We start from the raw sequence: 22,689 nt of genomic DNA on the forward strand, positions 1-22,689 counted from the left end.
ATAGAATCAGGGGCATAAAATGGGAGGGGATTGCTAATTCTCAGGGGGAAAGGTGTGTTTGTGTGGGGGGTATGGGAAGAGACTAGACAAAAATCATATACCTATGAATGAGGATTGGGGGGGGGAGGTAAGGGCAGAGGGTGGGGTGGGGACTGGGTGGAGGGGAACTATGGGTGGGGGGGAGAAGAAACAATTGTAATAATCTGAACAATAAAGATTTATTAAAAAAAAAAAAAAAGTTAAAAGAAGTCCTGCAGGCAGAAATAAAATTTTCCCAGATACAAATAATGAACTATGCCAAGAAATGGAAAACACCAAAGATAGTAAATGCATAGGAAAAAATATAATAGAAGTTTCTTATTATTTAAATACTAGAGGCCCGGTACATGAAATTCGTGCATGGGGTTGTATGTTCCTTATCCCAGCCTGCACCCGCTCCTATCTGCCGATATACCACTGTACCTAATTTTTGGTACTTTGCCTAGACCTATTTTCTACAATGTCTCCAAAGTCCCATCTTATTCTAACCCCTTGTTTGCATGTAATTAACATTTTTCTATATCATGTTGATTTTTTTCTCTTTAATGCTCAGGAGCCCAGGTATAGGGACAGTTAGGTTCAGGACCTCAAGTCTGGTAAGTTTAAAGTCCTATATAATAAAAAGCTAATATGCAAATCGTTATCACACCCTCATGTCATCACACCATAACTGCTCAGACACTCAGGCTGGGGAGAGTGGAATGGGGACCAGCAAGGCTCCAGCCCAGGAGAGGGACAACCCACCTACTCTAGGGTACCAGGTGCCAGCAGCTGGGTTTGTGGCCCAGGAGAGGAACAAGCTGCCTGGCCTGTGGTCCTAGGCGCCAGCAGCTGCACCTTTGCCTGTGGCCCAGGAGAGGGACAAGCCGCACACTCTGTGGTCCCAGGTGCCTGTGACTGGCCAGAGGGAGGGAAGTCCAGGTCCCAGGTGTGGGGTGAGGCAGAGGCAGTTAGGGGCGATCAGGCAGGCAGGCAGGCAGAGGTGGTTAGGGGTGATCAGGCAAGCAGCAGGCAGAGGAGTTAAGGGCAATCAGACAAGGAGGCAGAGGGTTAAGGGTGATCAGTCAAGCAGGCAGGCCAGTGAGTGGTTAGGAGCCAGTGGTCCCAGATTGCGAGAGGGTGCAGGCTGGGCTGAGGGAACACCCACCCACCCCCCGCCCCGTACATGAATTTCATGCACCGGGCCACTGGTAGGAATATAATCTAGCACAATCTTTCTAGAAAGCAGTATGGGAACTTAAAAAGATTGAATCCTTTGACCCAGTGATTTTACTTTTGGGAACTTATCCTTAAAAATATATATTATTGAAAATGCAAGTACAAAGCTAGTCGCAGAACCTTTGTTTAAAATTTTCACGGTTACTTACTGGTTTTCATTATAAAAGATCTGCCTAAAAGTAAAAAAATCTTCCTTTCCACCTTCCAATTCCACCTGTTCTGCACTTCCAACTGACACCGTAGCTTTCTTGCTTCCCTTTTTTCCTTACAAACTCCCTGCCTCCCTCTTAAGGTAACAGTTAACTGCTTCCTTTCTCAGTCTCAAGGGTTGAGAGCCTGGTATTGAATCCTGTATCTATTATAGACTGTGTGTCCTTAAATGTGAAATCTACCTCAGAAGATTCCTGAATTAAATTAGTAGTTCATGTAAAGTACTTAATTCAGAACAGTGTCTGGTATATAGAATGCTATAAATAAATGTCAGCTACTATTTTATCTGTGTGTGCAAATAAATTTTAAAAGGATGTACAGCCCTAGCTGGTTTGGTTCAGAGGATAGAGCGATGGACTACAGACTGAAGGGTCCCGGATTCAATTCCTGGTCAGGGCACATGTCCGGGTTTTGGGGCTTGGTCCCCAGTAGGAGGCGTGCAGGAGGCAGCCGATCAATGATTCTCTCATCATTGCTATTTCTACCTCTTTCTTTCTCTCTGAAATCAATAAAAATCTAGTTTAAAAAATTTTAAAAAGGATGTACAGACAAATGGCATTCTAAGAATATTGTTCTGTATCTTGCCTTTTTCCACCTCAAATATGAATTAGAATACATCAGTTATGCTATGCATTATGCATGCTTTATCTCATTTGAGCCTCACAACAACCCCATGAGGTTGTATCAGTCACCACATCCATCCCCTACTTTATAGATAAGGAAATAAATTCAGAGAAGTTAAATAATTTTGCCCAAGGTCACAAAGCTAAGGAATAGCAGAGTGGGGACAAATATGTATTATTGAGTTACTAGATGCTGTTAAAGTGGTAATACCCATTGCCATGGAAATACACATTTCAAGTTAGAAAAAGAATAGTTACATATGCTTAGGTATGCACAGAATTGCTCTAAAAGGATATTATAAGAATCTGATAGTAGTGGCTGATTTTAACAAAGGAATTTGGAATCTGAGATGCAAGGGCAAGGATGGGGGAAATACTTATAGTGTATACTCTTGTACTGCTGATTTTTGCACACTGTTCCTATACCCATTCAAACGAATTAATTTGATAAAAAATAAAACCTTACCTTGCATTCACAGCTGCAAACTCTAAAAATCCAGGTTGATAAGGAAGGTGACAAAATATTGTCCTCCTTCTATGTCACACCAATCGCTCCCAATCTTTATGAGCACAGCCCCTAGATGTCTGTCACTTCAGAATAGCCAGGTTAGCCTTCTGATTGCCCGTATGAGGCACAGGAGTGACCAATTTACCAGGAAACCAACTCTCCTCCTAGTATTATAAAATCCCATCTGTCCCTTTACCAATTCATTTCTCCTTCCTAATCAGTATTTTGCCCATCTTCTACCTTCCTGGTTTAAGCTGTATATCCCTCTCTATCCTAAATTCTCACATCAGTTAAGAGTATGAAGTAGAAAGAACCCTTGGACAGAAAGTTTGAAAACTGCCACTTATTGTATCTTAACTTGGTAAAGTTACTTTACATTCTCAGGGCAAAGACTTGCAGTATATCAAATGGCAATAATTATTAACACCTTCCTGAAAAGGCTGCTTTAAGACAATGTTTGTGAAAAAAATGCTTTGTAAACTATAAAATTCTATTCAACTGTTAATTATTATTCTTGGTATATGTCGAGTAGATTGTAAGCTCTTTGTCCACAGGGACTACTTTTCTAAATTCCCCAATGTGCCCACACCTAGCAGGCACTAAATAAATGTTTGTTGGATTTTTTTTTTAATAGAAAACATTGCCAAACATTAAGGGTGGGGTAAGGATCACCACCTCTGCTTTGAATCTTCAGGGTTCCTACAAAAGGAAGACTGAGGTCACTTGCCCTGTCTTCTCCAGTGGAAATGTGATGTGCATTTGCTCTGCATTCTCTATGTCACCAGTAAACTCTGAATTCTGCTTTTTCAGTAAAGATATCACATAAATCATATACTCTCCTGGGATTCATTCCGTCAGAAGTGGGATGGTTTACATGTTTAGATATAAAAGATGTCCTTTTCTGTCTTCAGCTGGCACCCTCCAGTCAGCCCGTTTGCCTTCCTGTGGGAAAACCCCACCACAGGGGCTAAGGAGCAGTTCACCTGGATCAGACTGCCAAAAGGGTTCAAGAACTCTCCAAGATTTTTTAGTGGAGCACTTGCAGCAGATTTGTCCAAATTTCCAGGATAGGACATGGGGTGCATTCTACTCCAACATATAGCCTACTCCATGCGAGCTCAGTGTTGGGAAGGAACACAAACCCTTCTAAGACTCTTAACTGAAACAGGTTACTGAGTGTCCAAAACAAAGGCTCAAATCTGTCAGAGGGAAGTCAAATACATAGGTTTCCAAATTACCCAAGGGAAATGAAGACTAGGGACTAAAAGAAAACAGGCAGTATGTGCCATACCAGTTCCCAGGACCCAGTGACAGATTCGGGAATTCCTAGGGGCAGCAGGGTTCTGTTGAAGTTGGATCACAGGATTCTCAGATCTATTGTAGCTAAGCCCCTCTATGAAGCTTTAAAAGGAGAGGAAAAGGTACCCATTAACTGGAGTTTGAACAGGAAAAGCCTTCGCCACCATAAAGACAAAGCTCATTGAGGTGCCAGCCCTAGGGCTCCCAGATCTGATATGGGACTTGAACCTTTTCATTCACGAGAACAACAGGGTAGCCCCAGGAGTTCTGACTCAGGAGTTGGGACCGTGGCAAAGGCCAGTAGCCTACCTCTCCAAACAGATTGACCTGGTTGCCTTCGGGTGGCCCCCATGCCTCAGGACCCTTGCAGCCATGACCTTATTAGTCAAAGAGGCAGACAAACTCACTCTGGGAACATAACTTAGATGCTAAAGTGTCTCATGCTGTTGTCACCTTAACATTGGCTGACTCATGTTCAGATGACTCAATATCAAGGGCTCCTATGTGAAAATCCATGAATAAGATTAGAGACAGTAAGAACTCTTAATCCTGCCACTTTCCTACCCATCGCAGAGGGAACCCCTGAGCATGACTGTCTAGAAGTCCTAAAGGAGGTTTACTCCAACCAGCCAGATCTAACAGATAGGCCTCTATAGAATCCAGACTTAGTATTGTTCAAGGACAGCAGTAGCTTCCTAGAAGGAAAAAGACGAGCCAAGTATGCAGTGGTATCAAACTTTGAGATAATAGAGGCACAGGCCCTGCCTGAAAGATGGTCAGCACAGAGGGCAGGACTTTGGGCCCTAGTCAGAGTCTTAAATCTCAGTAAGGATAAGGGCACCAACATCTACACTGACTTGCACTATGCCTTCGCTACCCTGCATATCCAAGGGGCCATATACAAGGAAAGGGGCCTCCTGGTGGCTGGAGGAAAAGGAATAAAAAATCAGAATGAGATCTTGACGTTACTAGACGCAGTCTGGGAGCCCAAGGAAGTAGTAGTCATCCATTGTAGAGGACACCCAAAAGGAAAAGACTCCGTGTCAGAAGGGAACCATCCCGCAGACACAGCGGCAAGGCTAGCTGCTAAGGTGCCATCTTGGATCATGCTGGTTCCTGAATTACCTGAATCTCCAAAATATACCTCTCAAGAAGAATGGGCCGAAACCGGTTTGGCTCAGTGGAAAGGTCCCAGGTTCGATTCTGGTCAAGGGCATGTACATTGGTTGCGGGCACATCCCCAGTAGGGGGTGTGCAAGAGGCAGCTGGTCGATGTTTCTCTCTCATTGACGTTTCTAGCTCTCTATCTCTCTCCCTTCCTCTCTGTAAAAAATCAATAAAATATATATTAAAAAAAAAAAAAAGAAGAAGAATGGGCTCAATGAGAAGGGGGTAAAAGGATGAAGGAAGGTTGGTGGATATTCCTAGATCATAGGGCCTATGTTCCAGAACAGTTAGCTCATAGAGTAGTCCTCCAAAAGCATGAACTTACCTATTTAGGGAAGAGGGCTCTAGAAGCCTCGTTAAGGAGATACTATCTAACTGCCGTCTCCCCTCCTTATGCACCTCAGTCTCTCAGCACTGCCTCCTCTGTGCACAGAACAATGCAAGTCAGGGTCCTGTAGGACCAATAGGAATTTAGCGCTTTGGGCACGCTCCCTTTGAAGATCTAGAGGTAGACTTTACAGAAATAGGGCCTAGTAGAGGAAATAAATATATTTTAGTTTTTGCCTGCACCTTTTCAGGCTGGGTTGAGGCATTACCCTCACGGAGAAGGCGAGAGATGTCACTGAGGAGTTACTGAAGGACATAATTCCGTGATATGGAACGCCATTAACCACAGAGTCAGCTAATGGCTCAGCTTTTATAGCTGAGGTGGTATAGCAGGTAGCTAAGGCTTTAGGAATTAAGTGGAAGTTACATACATCCTACAGGCCCCAGAGTTCAGTGAAAATAGAACGCATGAACCAGACTCTGAAGCAGGCTATGGGTAAGCTAAGCCCGGAGATGAATTTACCCTAGACAGATATCTTACCACATGTGCTCCTGTGAGTGTGCTGGGCCCCGAGAACCAGGGTAGGGTTTTATCCATTTGAAATTCTATATGGCAGACCCCCTTCCTTAATTCGGCCAAAGGGAACTTAGAAATTCAGAAAGAGCTACAAGGACTTGGGAAAACTATCCTTGAAGTCCACAGATGGGTTACTGATCGATTGCCCATCTTTCTAGGAACAGCTGTGCACCCTCACAAGCCTGGGGACCAGGTTTGGGTAACAGATTGGAAAAAGGAACCCCCTAAAGCCAACTTGGAAGGGACCCTATCCAGTCATACTAACCACCCCCTCAGCTCTCAAAGTCACAGGACTGAACACCTGGATCCACCACTACCGGGTTAAAGCAGCCCACCAGCTGGACAATCAGCATCCAGAGTGGAAGATATCCTCTGACCTGAACTAACCCCTGCAGAGCATCTTCAAGAAGACGGTGGATCCAGCTGACCAACCTGAATCTCCTTATGCCCTTCTATCTGAATACTGTTTTTGTGTTTTGTTGTTTTTTTTCCCAAACAGTTTTATTCTTTCTTCATACAAGTGTCGCCAGAACCCCAGACTGGTATTGGGAGAACCTCTCTGCCCTTGTTACTCTGATGACCCCCTTGGGGAAGATGGGGAAGACTCGGGATACTGAACCCCCTTTTTCGTTGCGCCCCCCCCCCCTTCAGCAGTACGTAGTTAGAGTGGTCGTCAACCTTATCCCCAATTTCTAAGTTTTTTTTGTAATCCCCAACACTAAGAATAGCTTGTGTAACAAGAAGGGGGAATGAAAAGGAAAATGGGGGGGGGGGGGCGGACTTGCAATTAGTTCAGTATCTCATTAAAACTGTAGTCTTACTTCCCCATTCTGACTTGGGCGGAGCTGCAGAGCCTAACCCCAGGGCCCCGCCACAGCTGACTTGGGAAGAGCTGCGGGGACCCTCAGAGGCCTGCTACAGGAGAAAATACATAGGTCAGAGCCTCCCAGAAGTTCAATTCAGGCTTTGGATCCGGAATTCCCCTGGACTAGCAGATCTGTGAAATAAAAGTTTCACTTTCTTCCCTCAGAGTGCTGGCTAATCGTTCTCCCATGCATTCTGCCACAACAAATAATCACCTGAGGATATTTTTCCATTGATTTTTAGAGGTAGTGGAAGGTAGGGGGAGAGACACAGAGAGAGAAACATCCATGTGAGAGAGATACATTGATTGGTTGCCTACTATAGGAGCCCTGACTGGGACCAGGGATTGAGCCTGCAACTGAAGTACGTGCTCTTGACCAGAAGGAAAACCGAGACCCTTAAGTCTGCAAGCCAATGCTCTATCCACTGAGTGAAGCTGGCTAGGGTTGTAATATTTCTAAATTGTAAAATTATGCTTCAAGTTCTACAATTTAAGTATAAACACAATGTGTATAAAAGTACACAAAACTCAAAATTCGAATCAATTGTATCACAAATTCGAATTGTAGTAATCCTGCCAGTTACATTAAAAGAAAATTCATTTTGAAAAGTATGAATTTAGATAGTTCTCATTAATATGTTTCTCAAAGCAAAAAGTGGTCAAAATTATTCAACTTTACATAGCCTGCAGTGACTTTTCTCCACCACTAGATGGTATTATCAGCTTCAGAAATCTAAAGAATAAAAGGGGAGATGTCTAAATCATTGCTGCCATCCTCAAATTTCCTGCCTCAATATGCTCATATACTTGTATCCATCAGGTCATAAGTCTCAATCCTTGGCTTGCCATATATGGTCACTACAATCTTAAATAGAATAAAATAAATACACTGTTAAAATCTGAAGTAGAAGGTGGGAAAGCTTACTCTTAACTTTTCACAAAAGGTTTTAAATTCAATTATAGAACTAAGTAAGAAAGAAAACTGAAGAAAAACACTATAAAGGTTGCTCTCGCCGGTTTGGCTCAGTGGATAGGAAGGACATCAGCCTGTGGACTGAAGGGTCCTGGATTTGATTCCGATCAAGGGCATGTGCCCCGGTTGCAGGCTCCATCCCCAGTAGGCGAAGTGCAGGAGGCAGCCAATCAATGATTCTCTCTCATCATTGATGTTTCTATTTCTCTTCCTCTCCCTTCTCTCTGAAATCAATAAAAATATATTTAAAACAAAACACTATAAAGGTTTATCAGTTGCACTTTAGCACTTCAAAAAGTTTACTATTACTTTTCTAATCTGTTTATCTTAAAAAACAAGTTTTTGCTAATGACTGTATTTTTAACCAGCACTTTTACTTTTAAAAAAATATTTTATTGATTTCAGAGAAGGGAGAGAAAGAGAAACATCAATGATGAGACAATCATTGACCAGCTGCCTCCTGCACGCCCCCTATTGGGGATCTAGCCTGCAACCCAAGCATGTGCCCTTGACCAGAATTGAACCCGGGACCCTTAAGTCCACAGGCCAATGCTCTATCCACAGAGCCAAACCGGGGAGGGCTAGCCAGTACTTTTAAAGTATTTGGACTAATCTGGAGTCCAGAGTAGAAGCAATACTATTGTAGTTTGTATTATGAAATCACGTTCTAAGAGATCAAAAAAGACCACAAATTTTAATATCCTAATACTGATAATTAGGTAATTATTTTCTTTAAAAAATATATTTTTATTGATTTCAGAAAGGAAGGGAGAGGGAGGGAGAGAGAGAGAGAAACATCAATGATAAGAGAGAATCATTTGTCGGCTGTCTCCTGGTCACCTCACACAGGGGATCAAGCCTGCAACCCAGACATATTCCCTGACCAGGAACCCAACCCGTGACCTCTTGGTGCGTATGCTCAACCACTGAGCCACGCCAGCTGGGCTAGGTAATTCTTTATAAAAGAAACAACTTCCTAAAACAACAGGCTCAAACCATTCTAATTCTAAGCAACACATTCTAGGAAGCTTAAAAAAAACTTTAAAGATCATTAATCTAAATTGAAGGATAGAACAATATCAGATGAAATCTGAGCCTTTTTATATTACACATAAAAGTGTCAAAACCACCTGTTTGAAAAAGTTTAAAACAAGTGAGGATTCGATTTGAGAACTTTCCCATACCTTTTAAAAACTTTACATAAAAATGATTAACCTAGTTTTGTATAAATTTAAATGAAAGTACAACTTGGCTAACTTTACATAAAAATGATTAACCTGGCTTTGTATAAATTTAAATGAAAAGAAACTATAAAATAATTTTAGGTTTACATTTAAAACTTGATTAGTTCTTATGAACATGTCTGCATTAAAATAAACAAGTACTACAATGTAAATAAAAAATTAACAGACAGCCTGGTGATGACAAATGTACTAGTATCCCAAGTTCACATTTCTGTATTAGACAGCAGGCCAATTATTAACTCTATAATCCACTAAAACATTTATATAAACACAGAAATCCTGAACCATTAGCAACATTTGATTAACTCTTTAAAAACCTTAAAGATAGTTTTTTTTTTAATTCAGATCTTTTTCACTATTGTACATTAATTTTCTTAATTCTGCAAAATGTATTCAATATTGAGGTACATCCAACGGTAAAAGTTAAGATAGGATAATTTACTCATTATTTCACTCAAATTTCTTCTTGAAATTGATAATTGACTGAATGACGTACCTTCAGAGTTATGTGCAGTTTTCTTGTGTTTCCTGCAATAAACCCTATAAAAATGAAGATATTAAAAATTGTCAAGTAAACAAACTAAACTCATTTTTCAAATCTAAAAAGTGAGGGACACACTTTACCCCAATTACAAGCTAGATTCCAAAAATCTTATTATTAAACTTTCTATGCCATTTCGCTAAGCATTAAATTATTTACCAAAAACACTCTTTACAATTAAATTATTTGAAATGGGAAATTGTTTTTACAAAAGCCTAAAGAAAGTATGACTGTTAAAAAAATTTAAAGAGAAGTTGAATAATTACATGTAAATTCCTTGTGAAGGTTTTTCTCGTATTTGAGCTTTATCATGCAATGCACAGTGGTAGTGGTATGTCCTGTGGCAAGTTTTCACATCACAACCAATTGTTGCTCCAGGACAATGGCACAAAGAACACATCTACAGGAAAACAATAAAATATTAGTGTGTGACTTTGCTAAGGCAATGATATCAGGTTAGAGGCATATTAATCTCTGTCAAGGAAAACAAATTGGTTAATGAAAAGTTGTGTAATTTAATGCTATTTTTTTGGGGTTCGTGCCAAGAAGTAATTCGAATACAATTCTACTGGGGATGCTTTTTCCCCCCATGTTAAACAATAACAAAATTAATGGAATATTATTAATGTCTATTGTTTCACTGTGGTAAAGAGAAATTTTGAAATGTTACAAATAAGGTATGTAAACTGTATAGAATTAAGAACTTTTCACAGTCCAGATCTTCCTAGAAATGTATAACTGGTGAAAATGCCTCATACCAGAAAAATTTTTCCTTTATATTTCCACATAATCAATGAGAATCTCCAGGAAAAAACAACCATCACATACTATTTGGGAATCTGGTAGAATAAATTTTAAGTGAGGGAAGGAAGGAAGATAAAAAGAACTAGGTAGATTCTAAATACCTTAAATTCTAAAAACATTTTGTGATGTAACCTGTTACTTACCTCTTGCATTATGAATTCAGACAAATAGATAAAAGAACAGACTCTATCAACATATTTTACTATAACTTACCTTATGATTTTATTGAATAATTCATATTGTTTAACTAGCTCATGATGTAAAATTAGGAAAAATTATTTTTAAAAAGTAGCATAACAACTACATAACAATGATTGTTAGTGGTTTAACATATCACAATGTATTGTGCAGAATGGTCTTTTAATGAGGCTATCTTCTAAGCCATAAATGCCATGCTAAAATAAACTCATAATAAGATAAATCTTAAAAATTGCTCATTTGTTTTTAAATGGCTAGACACCTCATTCAAAACTGTTCTTATTCCTCTTTATTCATTTTAACATAAAGAACATTTACCATCCTAATTTTAGATTACTTGGCCCTAAAGCAATTTTACTTACCAAGAGGCTAATATAGATTCCAATAAATTTTCTTATATTGCTCTAAGCAAGTCAAACACTCAAATTCTTTTTCAAGCTATCATTCAAAAAACACTCAGAAACATTCTCAATACAGGTACTTCCAAGAAAACATGAGGGCCAATGTCAATTATTAATACTAGTGAAATACTCCACTTCCTTAAATAAATATAGAAACGTCAAAGTATTAATGTAAAAAGAAATACTATGCCAAATTACCAAACAGGAAATGTTGTTAAATACTTTTAGATGGCTTATAAATTCTTGAGAAGGTAGAATATTTGTACTGAAGCTTAATTATAAGGTTCTATTATTTTAGTAAGTTACATTTCCTTTTTTAAAATATATTTTTATTGATCTCAGAGAGGAAAGGAGAGGGAGAGATAGATAGGAACATCAATGATGAGAGAGAATCATTGATGGGCTGCCTCCTGCATGTCCCCTACTGGGGATCAAGCCTGCAACCCAGGCATGTTCCCTGACCAGGAATCAAACTGTGACCTCCTGATTTATAGATCAGTGCTCAAACATCGAGGCATGCTAGTGGGGCAAGTAAATTACATTGCTAATCAAAACACACAGACTTATTATAGAAATTTTGGAAAACACACAAAAAATTAAAAATCACTCATACTCACCAATCAGAGATGCTATTTAAGTGTTGAATGCTTATGTGAAAGTATTTTCCATGTAATTTTGTATGTACCATTTTGCGACCTGTTTTTTTTCTTTTTTTGCAACCTGTCTTTTTAACTTAATAAATCGAACATTACCCCATTTCATTCAAAACTCTACTGCAAATAATTCATCTTAAAATTATATCTAAAATGGGTTTGCATAAGTACATTTTGAAAATATTTATTAAATTCAATTAGCAGGTAAAAATGAAAGGAGAGATATTAAAAACTAGAGGCCCCATGCACAAAAATAGTGCAAGGGGCTTGGCCCCCAACATTGTAGCAGCTGCCTGGGCCTCGGCCCCCACTGCTGCGGCTTTGTCCAGAAGGTCATCCAGAAGGACATCAGTTCTAATTAGCATATTACACTTTTATAGCAAATATTATACTGGGATCTGGATTAAAAATGGCGACAGAGTAGAAGGATGCTGCACAGACATGCTCCCAGGAACAAGCTGGAATTGCAACTGAAATATGGAAAGGCTTTTTGAATAATCAATGGAAAACTCACAGGAGAGCCCTGATACCCAAGGACTGAAGGTGGAGACACAAAAGGGCTGGCCCGGCACCCACAAATGGCAACTGAAGTCCCAGAGAGATATCTCAGATATGGGGATTGCACTGAGAACTCTGGGATCTAATCCCAAAGCTGGGTTCCTCAGCAGAGAACACCAAACTGAGGAGGGTACCCACATAACATCTAGCTGTGAAAAGCAGTAGGGTGCTGTCTGCCAGAGAGTGGCAGCTGAAAGTTCAGGCACCCTCTTACGGTGCCAACACACAAAAATTCCCAGTGTAGCCACCCACCTTGTGCTCTTTCAGAGGGAGGGTGAAGTGGACGATAGCTGTGAGAGCAGACCCCAAGACTAGGACTTGGGGGATAGCACTCAGAAGGCAGACACCCTAAGTTTCTTGGGCTGAGTCATTCCCTCACACAACACAGGACATCTTTCCCATGCAGACATTTGCCTTGCCTGGGGGGAAGGCAGTCAACACACCCTATTGGAAAACACCTTGCCCAGAGACCACTTAAGAGATTAAAAGTTAACAATTAGCCTCCAGGCAGAAGCAACTGCCCCACCTTGTTGAAAAAACTCTCATCACACCTGAGGACGATTGCCTGGGGGCAATTCAAGTTGGAATCCTATTAGTCTGTAGGCAGAGGTGGTCTCTGGAGGCTTTGAGTCTTAGCCTGATCCAATTAGTCAGAAACGGCCTTTAACACTGTTCTGCACTAGAGATTGAGAGGTGTAGAGGATCTAGCTAAAACATAGTCACAAACCCAAAGGAGACAGCCAAAATGAGGAAACAAAGAAACAACCCCCAAATGAAAGAAGTAGAGAATAATCCAGAAGAGATAAATGAAGCAGAGATAAGAAATTTATCTGAAACAGAGTTCAGAGTAATAATGTTAAAAATGCTCAACAGTATGAAAAAAGATATAGTAACTATGAATAAAGAACAGTCTGAGATAAAGAATGACATAACACAAATAAAGAACACATTGTAAGGAATACACAGCAGATTAGGGGAAGCTGAGGATTGAATCAGTGAATTAGAAGACAGAGTTGAAAATATCACTCAATTAGAGAACCAAAAAGAAAAAAACAATTAGAAAACAGGAGGACAGCTTAAGGGATCTGTGGGACAATGTGAAATATAACAATATTAGAATAGTAGGTATACCAGAAGAGGCAGAAATGGAGAAAGGAATAGAGAAGGTGAAAAAATAATGGCAGAAAACTTCCCTGACCTAGTAAAGGAAATAGTCACCTGAGTTCAGAGGCACAGAGAACCCCAAACAAGAAGAACCCAAACAGACCCATGACCAGAGATATCATAATTAAAATGACAAAAATTAAAGACAGAGAGAATATTAAAGGCAGCAAGAGCGAAGAAAACTGTTACCTACAAAGGAATTTCCAAAGGCTGACACCTGATTTCTCATCAGAAAATCTACAGGCCAGAAGGGAATGGCATGATATATTCAAGGTAATGGAAAGCAAGGATCTGAGACCAAGATTACTATATCCAGAAAGGCTATCATTCAAAATAGACGGTCAAATAAAGAGCTTCCCAGTTAAAGAAAAAAAAAAAAAAAAGGCTAATGAAGTTCCTCTGCCCAAAGTATAACCAGTGAACTACAGCAACTTAAGACTGATCTTTTTTTTTTTTTTTTGACTGAGAAAAAGATTGCCGCTTTTGTCAATTTCTCTCAAAGAAGAAAAGAGGAAAACATATCAATAAAAATGTTTTCAGGGAGTGAAAATTCTTTTCAAGTTTAGGAGCAGGAATTTTCCTCAATTAGAATTTATAGGATCTATTTTATACAACACTCATAAATAAACAAATACCTTCTTGCATATGAAATTCTGACAAGGTACTAACAATATAGCAAAAAGTATCCACAAAAAAACTAAATGTAAACTTTAAATCTGCTTGTGTACCCATGAATACAAAATGGGAACATAATTATTACCCATTAGTCTACTATGTTATATTCCAACATCTGAAATAATTTCCCCCCTGAACTCCTATAGGACTTAAGATACAGTATTCATTTTGGCTCTTATACTTTACTTCCACAGATAGCTTATTATCTTTATAAGTATATAGATTTCATCCATTAATTATATCTAGACCAATTTTTTAGAAGACTAATAACCTTATAAAATAGTTAATTTTAAGCTTACTCTGTTATTGAAGGTTTTAATATCTTCAGGCAAATTTTTTCTCATTCATGTTTCTAACACCTGCAGATTTGGCAAAATTATCTTTAGGTATGCCTACAAATATTTAAACAGTCTAATTTAGGATTTGGAGAAGAACCATCAGTTGAAGGGGCAGAGAATAAGTAGAGGCAAGAATATTTGTGGGGAAAGATTAGCTCTGTTAATAAACAAGGGAGATAAAGATGTTGAGAAACCAGACATGTGGAACATTATAGAAAATACAGAAAAAGGACTTCATTTGGAAAATAGGAAAATGGGACCCCCACCACAGCAAGGCACCAGTTGGTGGAACCTGAGTAATATTATCCTGTATTCCACTTTACAGAAAACATTTGCCCTCCAATTTGATATAGTCCCTGCCAAGCCCTCAGCAGAATGATTGTTGGTTGCCATTTAATGTCATGCTTGCACTTTACTCAATGCTCTCTCCAATGTTGGAAAAGGAAAGTTAACCTGACAGAAACATGTTTTTCAAGAACAATGGTGGACTCCTTCCTTCCTGAGAAAAGGTCTGACCCATATACCTAATATTTGCTGAGGGCTAATTTCCTGTCTCCAATATAGGTATTTCAATTCTTAGCTTACTCTGCTTGTATCCTTTTAAATTCTTAATTTAAATAGAGGTAAAAATTTATTTGTTGAATATTTTTGTTTCACTTTTACTCCTCTATTCATTCAGTTTGCTATCTAGTATACCTAGTAAACCTCAGTAATCAATTACCTCTTCCAAAATGGGGAGAATGTAAGAAAAGGTCCCTTTCTATTTCAGATGTTTAAATGTCATCTTTATATTATGGTTAGAAGCAATACTATCTTTATTTTAAAATAAAATTATATATATTTAAATTATGCAATATGATGGTTAATCTTCACCTGAGGATATTTTCCCATTGATTTTTAAAGAGAGTGGAAGGGAGGGGGAGAGACACACAGAGAGAAGCATAGATGCGAGAGAGACACATCAATTGGTTGCCTCCCACATGTGCCTGGAACCAGAGCAGGGTTTGAGCCTACAACCAAGGTATGTGCTCTTGACCGAAATCAAACCCGGGACTCTTTAGTCCAAGGGCTGACACTCTCTCCACTGATCCAAACTGGCTAGGGCACAACATGATGTTTTAATATACATATACAGAGTTGAAATGATTACTACAGTCAAGCTAATTAATATTCGTTTCTTTATATAGCTACCATTTTTTGGTGCATGTAGTGAAAGCACCAGAAAATCTACTCTCAGCAAATTTCTAGTATATAATATAGTATTATTAACTATTGTCATCATGCTCTACATGAAAACTCTAGACTTATTCATCTTCCATAATAGCAACTTTATGGCTCTTGACCAACATCTCCCTATGTTCCTTATCTTCCCGCCCCTGGTAAACACTGTTCTGTTGTCTGAGAAGCTACACTATGTTAAGACTAAAGGCCCAATGCACAAAGTTCATGCAAGAATGGACCTTCCTCCCCCTGACTGCTGGCACCGCCTTCACTCCGGCCGGAGTCGCCATTTTGCTCAGGCCCAGAGCCGCCTTTCCACTTTCCCATGCTGCCCAGAGGCCTGGAGCAACTGGGGCGGTGTGGAACGCCTGCATCGTTGCCATGATGACAACACAAATGTCCCACCCTGCCCCTGGCCACCTGCATATGTAAATTAACCCACCATCTTTGTTGGTTTAATTTGCATACTCACTCCTGATTGGCTGGTAGGCATCACAAAGGTATAGTCAATTTGCATCTTACTCTTTTATTAGTGTAGATTAGGTTGTGGCACATAAGGAGAGTCTCAAGAAGCTGAAATACTCATGAAAGAGGAACTAAGTCACGCATGAGAAGAGATAACAGAAACTGAAAGGACCATGACTTAGCTAAAGTCCCACAGGGGCCAGAGACTGGGACATACCTGCTCCTCAGTCAATTGAACCAGGCCAGGATTGAAAGTCAGTTTGCAAAAGGAAGAAGTCTTAAGGAATTAAAGGAAAAATACGGCTTTCTCAGTAGCTACGGAAAACCCAACTAAGACCATAGATAGATATAAATAAAGTCAAATTAAAATAAGATTTATTCTAGAATAGGGAAAAAGGCTCTTGGGGAATAGCTGAAATCTGATGGCTAGAGTCAAGGGAGAGAGGGCTCTCTAAGACTTAGCTTTGCCCTGTTTAATTGCTATCTATGACATACATCAGTAACTGACTACATTGTATAATATAGTCATAATATAGATATAAATTCTCACAGCTAAGTAATTACTACTCTCAAGACACTTGTTCCAAGAAAGTGGCTACAAATGTTCAGAGAATGTTCTTGAATCTGAAGGCTAAGAAAAAATACCCAAAAGTGCTTGGAGTTGGAAAGAGGGTATATAGGATATTTTTATAGGAAATGAGACAAAAAGTGAGAGCAGTTAACCTTACACTGGTGTTTGTTTTAATAAAAGAGGCACAGTGTAGTTGGGGCAAGTTTTCAGAGCTGCCTAAAAAATGCTCTTAACTCCAGGTTTATTGCTTTATTTATAGTAATACCTCACATATCCAACACAGAAAACAGAGTAAGTTCTGAATTATCTAGTTAACTGACAGGTATCCCATTTATTTGTTAAAATTTTCTAAAAGTAATACCATTTCATGAGAGGGTAGACCATGATCTTATAACCATTTCTGGTTTATCATTATAGCTATAATATATAACAATTAAGTCTAAATATAAAGCTAGAAAGCAAAAATAAAATCTGAAAGCTATCAAAGTCATTGGAAAGTGACAAACCTGATAGATTAGGACCTTAAATTCCAAGTGCTTCTAAAATAGAGAACTTCTAAAAATTACTTATTTTATTAGAGTAACAGACTAAATCCAAGCAGTTACTGAAAAAATAATTTCAAAAGTCTTTTGGAAATTGGAGGGCAATGAACTAAGTCTATCAAGTTCTTTCTTAAACTAGTCTCCTGACCTTGCTCTGAATATCACTACTCCTACTCCATCCATATTTATGAATCATCATTGACGAGAAGTATAAATTCCCTTATTGGAACTTTCCAAGTTTCTTTTTTCATCTGAAAGATTCAGACAGACTTTTTCTGAGCTCAGATCATTAGGTTTAGGTTCTTCTAAAGTGTTTAAGTCTTTCATGCTAAAATGTATGCTAAACTGTCATGCTATTGCTATACATCACTTGTGAAGAACCCCAAATATACATTCATGCTTGATTAAGAACCAAGTTACCCCCTAAAACCAGACATGGACTATTTTTTATTATTGGTTTGCATTCTCCTCCATTAGCATAAATAAATTAGAATTTTATAGTGAAATAAATTGACAGTATTCCAAATTACAAAGAAGTATTAAATGAAGGCAAAGAAAAACATATTTCAATTTTTAAAAAAATGTAACTGATTCAGTAATAGTCAAAGACCTGATTTTCTCCATCATTGGACTTGAAGTTTCTCTTTGGCCTTACATTCATTCTACTTAATTACTTCCAAAGTAAAGCAAAGTTGAGTTTAATATAAATGATGTAAAATAAGAGCTTTTTAAAAAAATTCATATTTATATGAATACATTCGTGATTCATGTACACTTAGTTACAAAGAAAATTTCCCCTGCAAAATATCTTAAGGTGGAGTTATGCAAACCCGATCCAGACCACCACCTGTTTTTATTAAGTTTTATCAGAACACAGACATGCTCATTTTTTGTGTGTATTGTCTGTGCCTGTGACGGAGACCATATGGCTGGCAAAGCCTTAAATATTTATCTGATCCTTTACACAAAGTTTGCCAACCCCTGTCCCAAGGCAATGGTCCATGCCCAAGAGTGTTCATTAAAAGTCACTTGGAACCTTTTGCAAAAGATACCTGCCGGTAATCCCCAATCTCCCCTTTCTGATTTCATAGTTGGCTAGGTACTACTTTTGGTTAGTTACACTATTAGTCACCTTCTGCTCCTTTGTATGCAGTCAGCAGTGTTAGCATTTTTATACTGTGGGTGCTCCATTTTGTCTTTCATTAATGCTGAATGAGCCACACACTGTAAATAGCATTGCCATTCAATACTTACTTAATACTTTAACCACTTCCTCCTCCTTAAAACTCTTTCTCCCTTTGACTTCTACAGCATCACTTTCCCAGTGGAATACATTTCAAATGTCACTTTCTATGAAGCCTCTGCCTTCTCAGGGAGAATTAATAATGGCCCTCTGTCCCAACTCTTCTGTGGCATTCTTCAGATACTTCTAAAGCTAAACTATATTCATTCATGGTTGCAACCAAAGTGTTTCCATTTGTGCATGATACAAAGTAGACACTCGATTAAGTATCTAACAAATGAACAGCTACATGAATTTTAGACTCTAGATTAGTGGTGTCAAACTCAGAGAAGGGGCCAAAATCTAAAATCCAGCCTAAATCGCGGGCCGAATGGTTTACTGAACAGTCATAAACTGACAATGTCATAAACTGACAGCGGAGTGCAGTGATGACAGCGCGGTGCGGGCCAAATTGCAAGGCCTGGCGGGATGGATTTGGCCCGCGGGCCTTGTGTTTGACACATGTGCTCTAGATGCAGGTCTTGACAAATAATATAATGCCTATGTAAACAAAAATAAGACCATACTGGGTGAGTGAAAGTTTTAGAAACAAACAAACAAACAAACAACTCCTGTTTGAAGCATAGACAGCTCTCTACCATCCTGAACAAATAAACAACCTGATTTTCCCCTCTAGATTTCTCTCCTTCCTTTTCAAACTGCTGGAGCTGCAAACAACACTAAAACAGATTAACCAAAACAGGAATTTTAGGCTATACCCTTACTTCCCTGGTCAATTTACACCTAGCTCATTATTAAGGCTTCACACTATTATCCAATTGAAGCTCTCTCTTTCAAATTCAACCAACAATTAATAAGTGGCCATTATTTTTTAGAACACTATTGAGAACAACTGAGGCATCAAGCACTGTGCTAAGTGTTCCATGCATTATCCTCACTTAATCCTATGCTAAGCAAGCAGAATAGTCTCTACTCCCCCAGAGTTCACGTAAGAGTGGGGAAGAAAGGCTTGAGAACATGTAACAGATACAGTGCAGTGTTAAACTTTATGACAGAGGTAAAGGCTCAGTAGGACTCAAAAACAGATAAAACTGATCTAGAAGACTAGTAAGATCAGCACATACACAGCAGTAGAGACAAGCAGAGGATGATTGGGAAACTGAGAGGAGAGGGAATGAGTTAAGGAATGGAAAAGGTGAGTTAGGTATGACTTCTGAAGAGTCAGGCCTCTGGATACTGTTTTCTATGTAGTAAGGAATTGGGAAGATATTTACTGAGAGTGACATTAGGTTTTTAAAGTAGAGATCAAATAGCTGAAACTGGTTTGGCTTAGTGGATAGAGCATTGGCCTGCGGACTGAAAGGTCCCAGGTTCGATTTCGGTCAAGGGCATGTACCTTGTTGCGGGCATATCCCCAGTAGGGGGTATGCAAGAGGCAGCTGATGACTCTCTCTCATCGATGTTTCTGACTCTCTGTCCCTCTCTCTTCCTCTCTGTAAAAAATCAATAAAATATATATATTTTTTAAAAAGATCCACAGTTAAAGTAGAGATCAAATATTACCAATAGTATGTTGGAAGGATGAGAAGAGGAAGACTGCATTTAGGAGGCGATTAAAAAAGAAAACAGAGACAACCCAGAAATAGAACCAAGTGACTGACGTGGAAGTATAAAGAGTTGAAGGTAAAGAATTCAGAAAGAGAATCAGGTTTCAGTGTGGGGAGTTAAATGAATATTGGTTTAAACAGGTTGAGTTTAAGATGCTTGCATTATAACTATGTACACAAGACAAATATGCGGCCATTATATTTCATTCTCCACAGTGACTACTATATATCACTTATCTCTTGAAAAATAATGCATTATCTTTCCCCATCCCCTCCAAACCAGCTGAAATGCATTTTTAATATTTAAAGACCCTGCCCTGGCCAGTTTGGCTCAGTGGATAGAGCGACTGTGGATTGAAGGGTCCCAGGTTTGATTCCAGTCAAGGGCACATATCTTGGTTTCAGGCTCCTCCCGGGCCCTGGCCCTGGTCGGTGCTGGTGCAGGAGGCAACCAATTGATGTGCTTGCTTCTCTCACATTGATGTTTCTCTCTGCCTTTGCCTCTCTCTTTCACTCTCTCTAAAAATCAATGGAAAAATATCCTCAGGTGAGGATTAAAAAAAAAAAAGTTAAAGACCTTGCAATCATCCCACATTACTCAATTCCAATCCACTACTGCCAGTCTCAGTGACCCATTCTAATATACCTAATCTGTTTCCTGGACTCATCCCTTTTTCTTAACCTTGCTATCTCTAGGAAGCAGTCTTAACTACCTAAATAGGTAAGAATCCTCACCCACAGAAAAATTTAAAAAGTGTATACTATAAATTGTCATATATGCAGATTCATGACATGTCCAATATCTAGATTATAAACTCTTGAAAATCATACTTTTTCCCTGGGGTGCAAAGCACTCCATTGGTACTGAGTAAATAACAAAGTAGTGAGATGCAGGAGGCAACTGATCTATGTTTCTCTCTCATCAATGTTTCTATCTCTCTGTCTTTTTATTTTCAGGGGCTACAAAAAATATCTTGAGGATAACACAGAATCAGAATATTCTTATACAGTATATATATACAGGATTTTTGTCCTAAAAACAGCAAGTTAATGCTAATAACAGAATATATTAACATGAATCTGATTATGTCCTAAATGAGGTACTATGTCCATCTCTGTTAGAAAAGCTCTAATCATTTTAATTTATTTTTTAAAATATATTTTATTGATTTTTTTACAGAGAGGAAGGGATAGGGATGGAGAGCTAGAAACATCAATGAGAGAAAATCATCGACCAGCTGCCTCCTGCACACCTCCTACCAGGGATGTTCCCACAACCAAGGTACATGCCCTTGACCGGAATCGAACCTGAGACCTTTCAGTTGACAGGCCAACGCTCTATCCACTGAGCCAAACCGGTTTTGGCTAATCATGACATTTTTAAATGTGATTTTTTGTTAGGTAGCTTAAGATGCAGTCTAGTATAATCTAATGATTAAGATAACTGGCCCTGGATTCAAATTCCAGCTCTGCCATTTACTAGCTATATAACCACTGTCAGGTTACTTAATTTCTTGAAGCCTCAGTTTCCTCACCTGTAAAGTGAGAATAAATACCTTCCTGTCTCACAGTATGATTATGAGATTAAGTGGGATCATGTATTTAAAGTATTTATCCCAGTCCCTAACACATATTTAGTGTTCAATAAATGTTAGCTGTTTCTACTACTGAAAAAAAAACAACAGGAAAATATTCAGAGGATTTCTTAATACATGTGAGTAAAATTTAGTTTGAAAAGGAGAAAGTTTAGGAGTGACCTGAGGATAGTCATGAGATACATGAGGAATTTTTCATTTAAAAACAAAATGTTTTTATTGATTTTTTAGAGAGACAGAGAGGGAAGGAGGGGGAGAGAAACATTGATGAGAGAGAACATAGATCAATTGCCTCCTGCACTCCCACTACTGGGCATGGAACCTGCAACCTAGGCATGTTCCCTGACCAGGAATCAATCCAGTAACCTCTTGGTACATGGGACAACATTCAACCAACTGAGTCACACTGACCGGGTGAGAATTTTTTATTTTTAATAAAAAACAAATAGTTACTTGAATGGAAAAAGACCTAGCATCAATGGCTTTATATTAAGCAAGATAGTTCAGCTGAAGTGGCTCAGTGGTTGAGCACTGACCTATGACCAGGAAGTTAGTTTAATTCCAGTCAGGGCACATGCCTGGGTTGAGGGCTTGATCCCCAATGGTGGGCCTGCAGAAGGCAGCTGATCAATGATTCTCTCACATTATTGTCTCTCTCTCTCTCTCTCTCTCTCTCTCTCTCTCTCTCTCTCTCTCTCTCTCTCTTTCTCTCCTTTAATCTCTAAAATCAATAAAAATATTTTTTAAACAATTAAGCAAGATATTTGAGTTATACAGAAGGATGAATTTCTCGACTCTGAAATGTTATATAATACTGCTCCTGTTTCAGATTCCTTGGGTAGAATTACAATTTCTTGATATATTTAAGAATAGGACAGACAAAAATCTTATGTTGGATGGCTTCTAGTAGTCTTGCCTAGGAGTAAGGAAGGAGAATGAAATGGCCTTTTGAACTCCTTTTGTTCCTAGAGTCTGTGACATATCTGACCAAGGTACCAATTAGAACAGTAACTATCTGATGTAGATACTCTTAATGATTTCACCACCAACTTTATCCAGAAAG

At 38.9% G+C, this 22,689-nt stretch overlaps 1 protein-coding gene across 2 annotated transcripts in view; it reads right to left on the bottom strand.

The window, feature by feature from the left end:
* Positions 1-22,689, bottom strand: part of PHF6 (PHD finger protein 6) — a 53,838-nt gene that overhangs the window by 21,259 nt on the left and 9,890 nt on the right. For both annotated transcript variants that reach the window (XM_084870257.1, XM_084870258.1), the window contains 2 exons: positions 9,858-9,991; positions 9,547-9,590 (listed from right to left, as the gene is read on the bottom strand). In XM_084870257.1, the coding sequence (XP_084726383.1) occupies positions 9,547-9,590; positions 9,858-9,991 (178 nt within the window). The remainder of the gene's footprint in view (positions 1-9,546; positions 9,591-9,857; positions 9,992-22,689) is intronic.

Source organism: Pipistrellus hanaki (assembly GCF_964339955.1).
Source record: "Pipistrellus hanaki genome assembly, chromosome: X".
Classification (NCBI taxonomy): domain Eukaryota; kingdom Metazoa; phylum Chordata; class Mammalia; order Chiroptera; family Vespertilionidae; genus Pipistrellus; species Pipistrellus hanaki.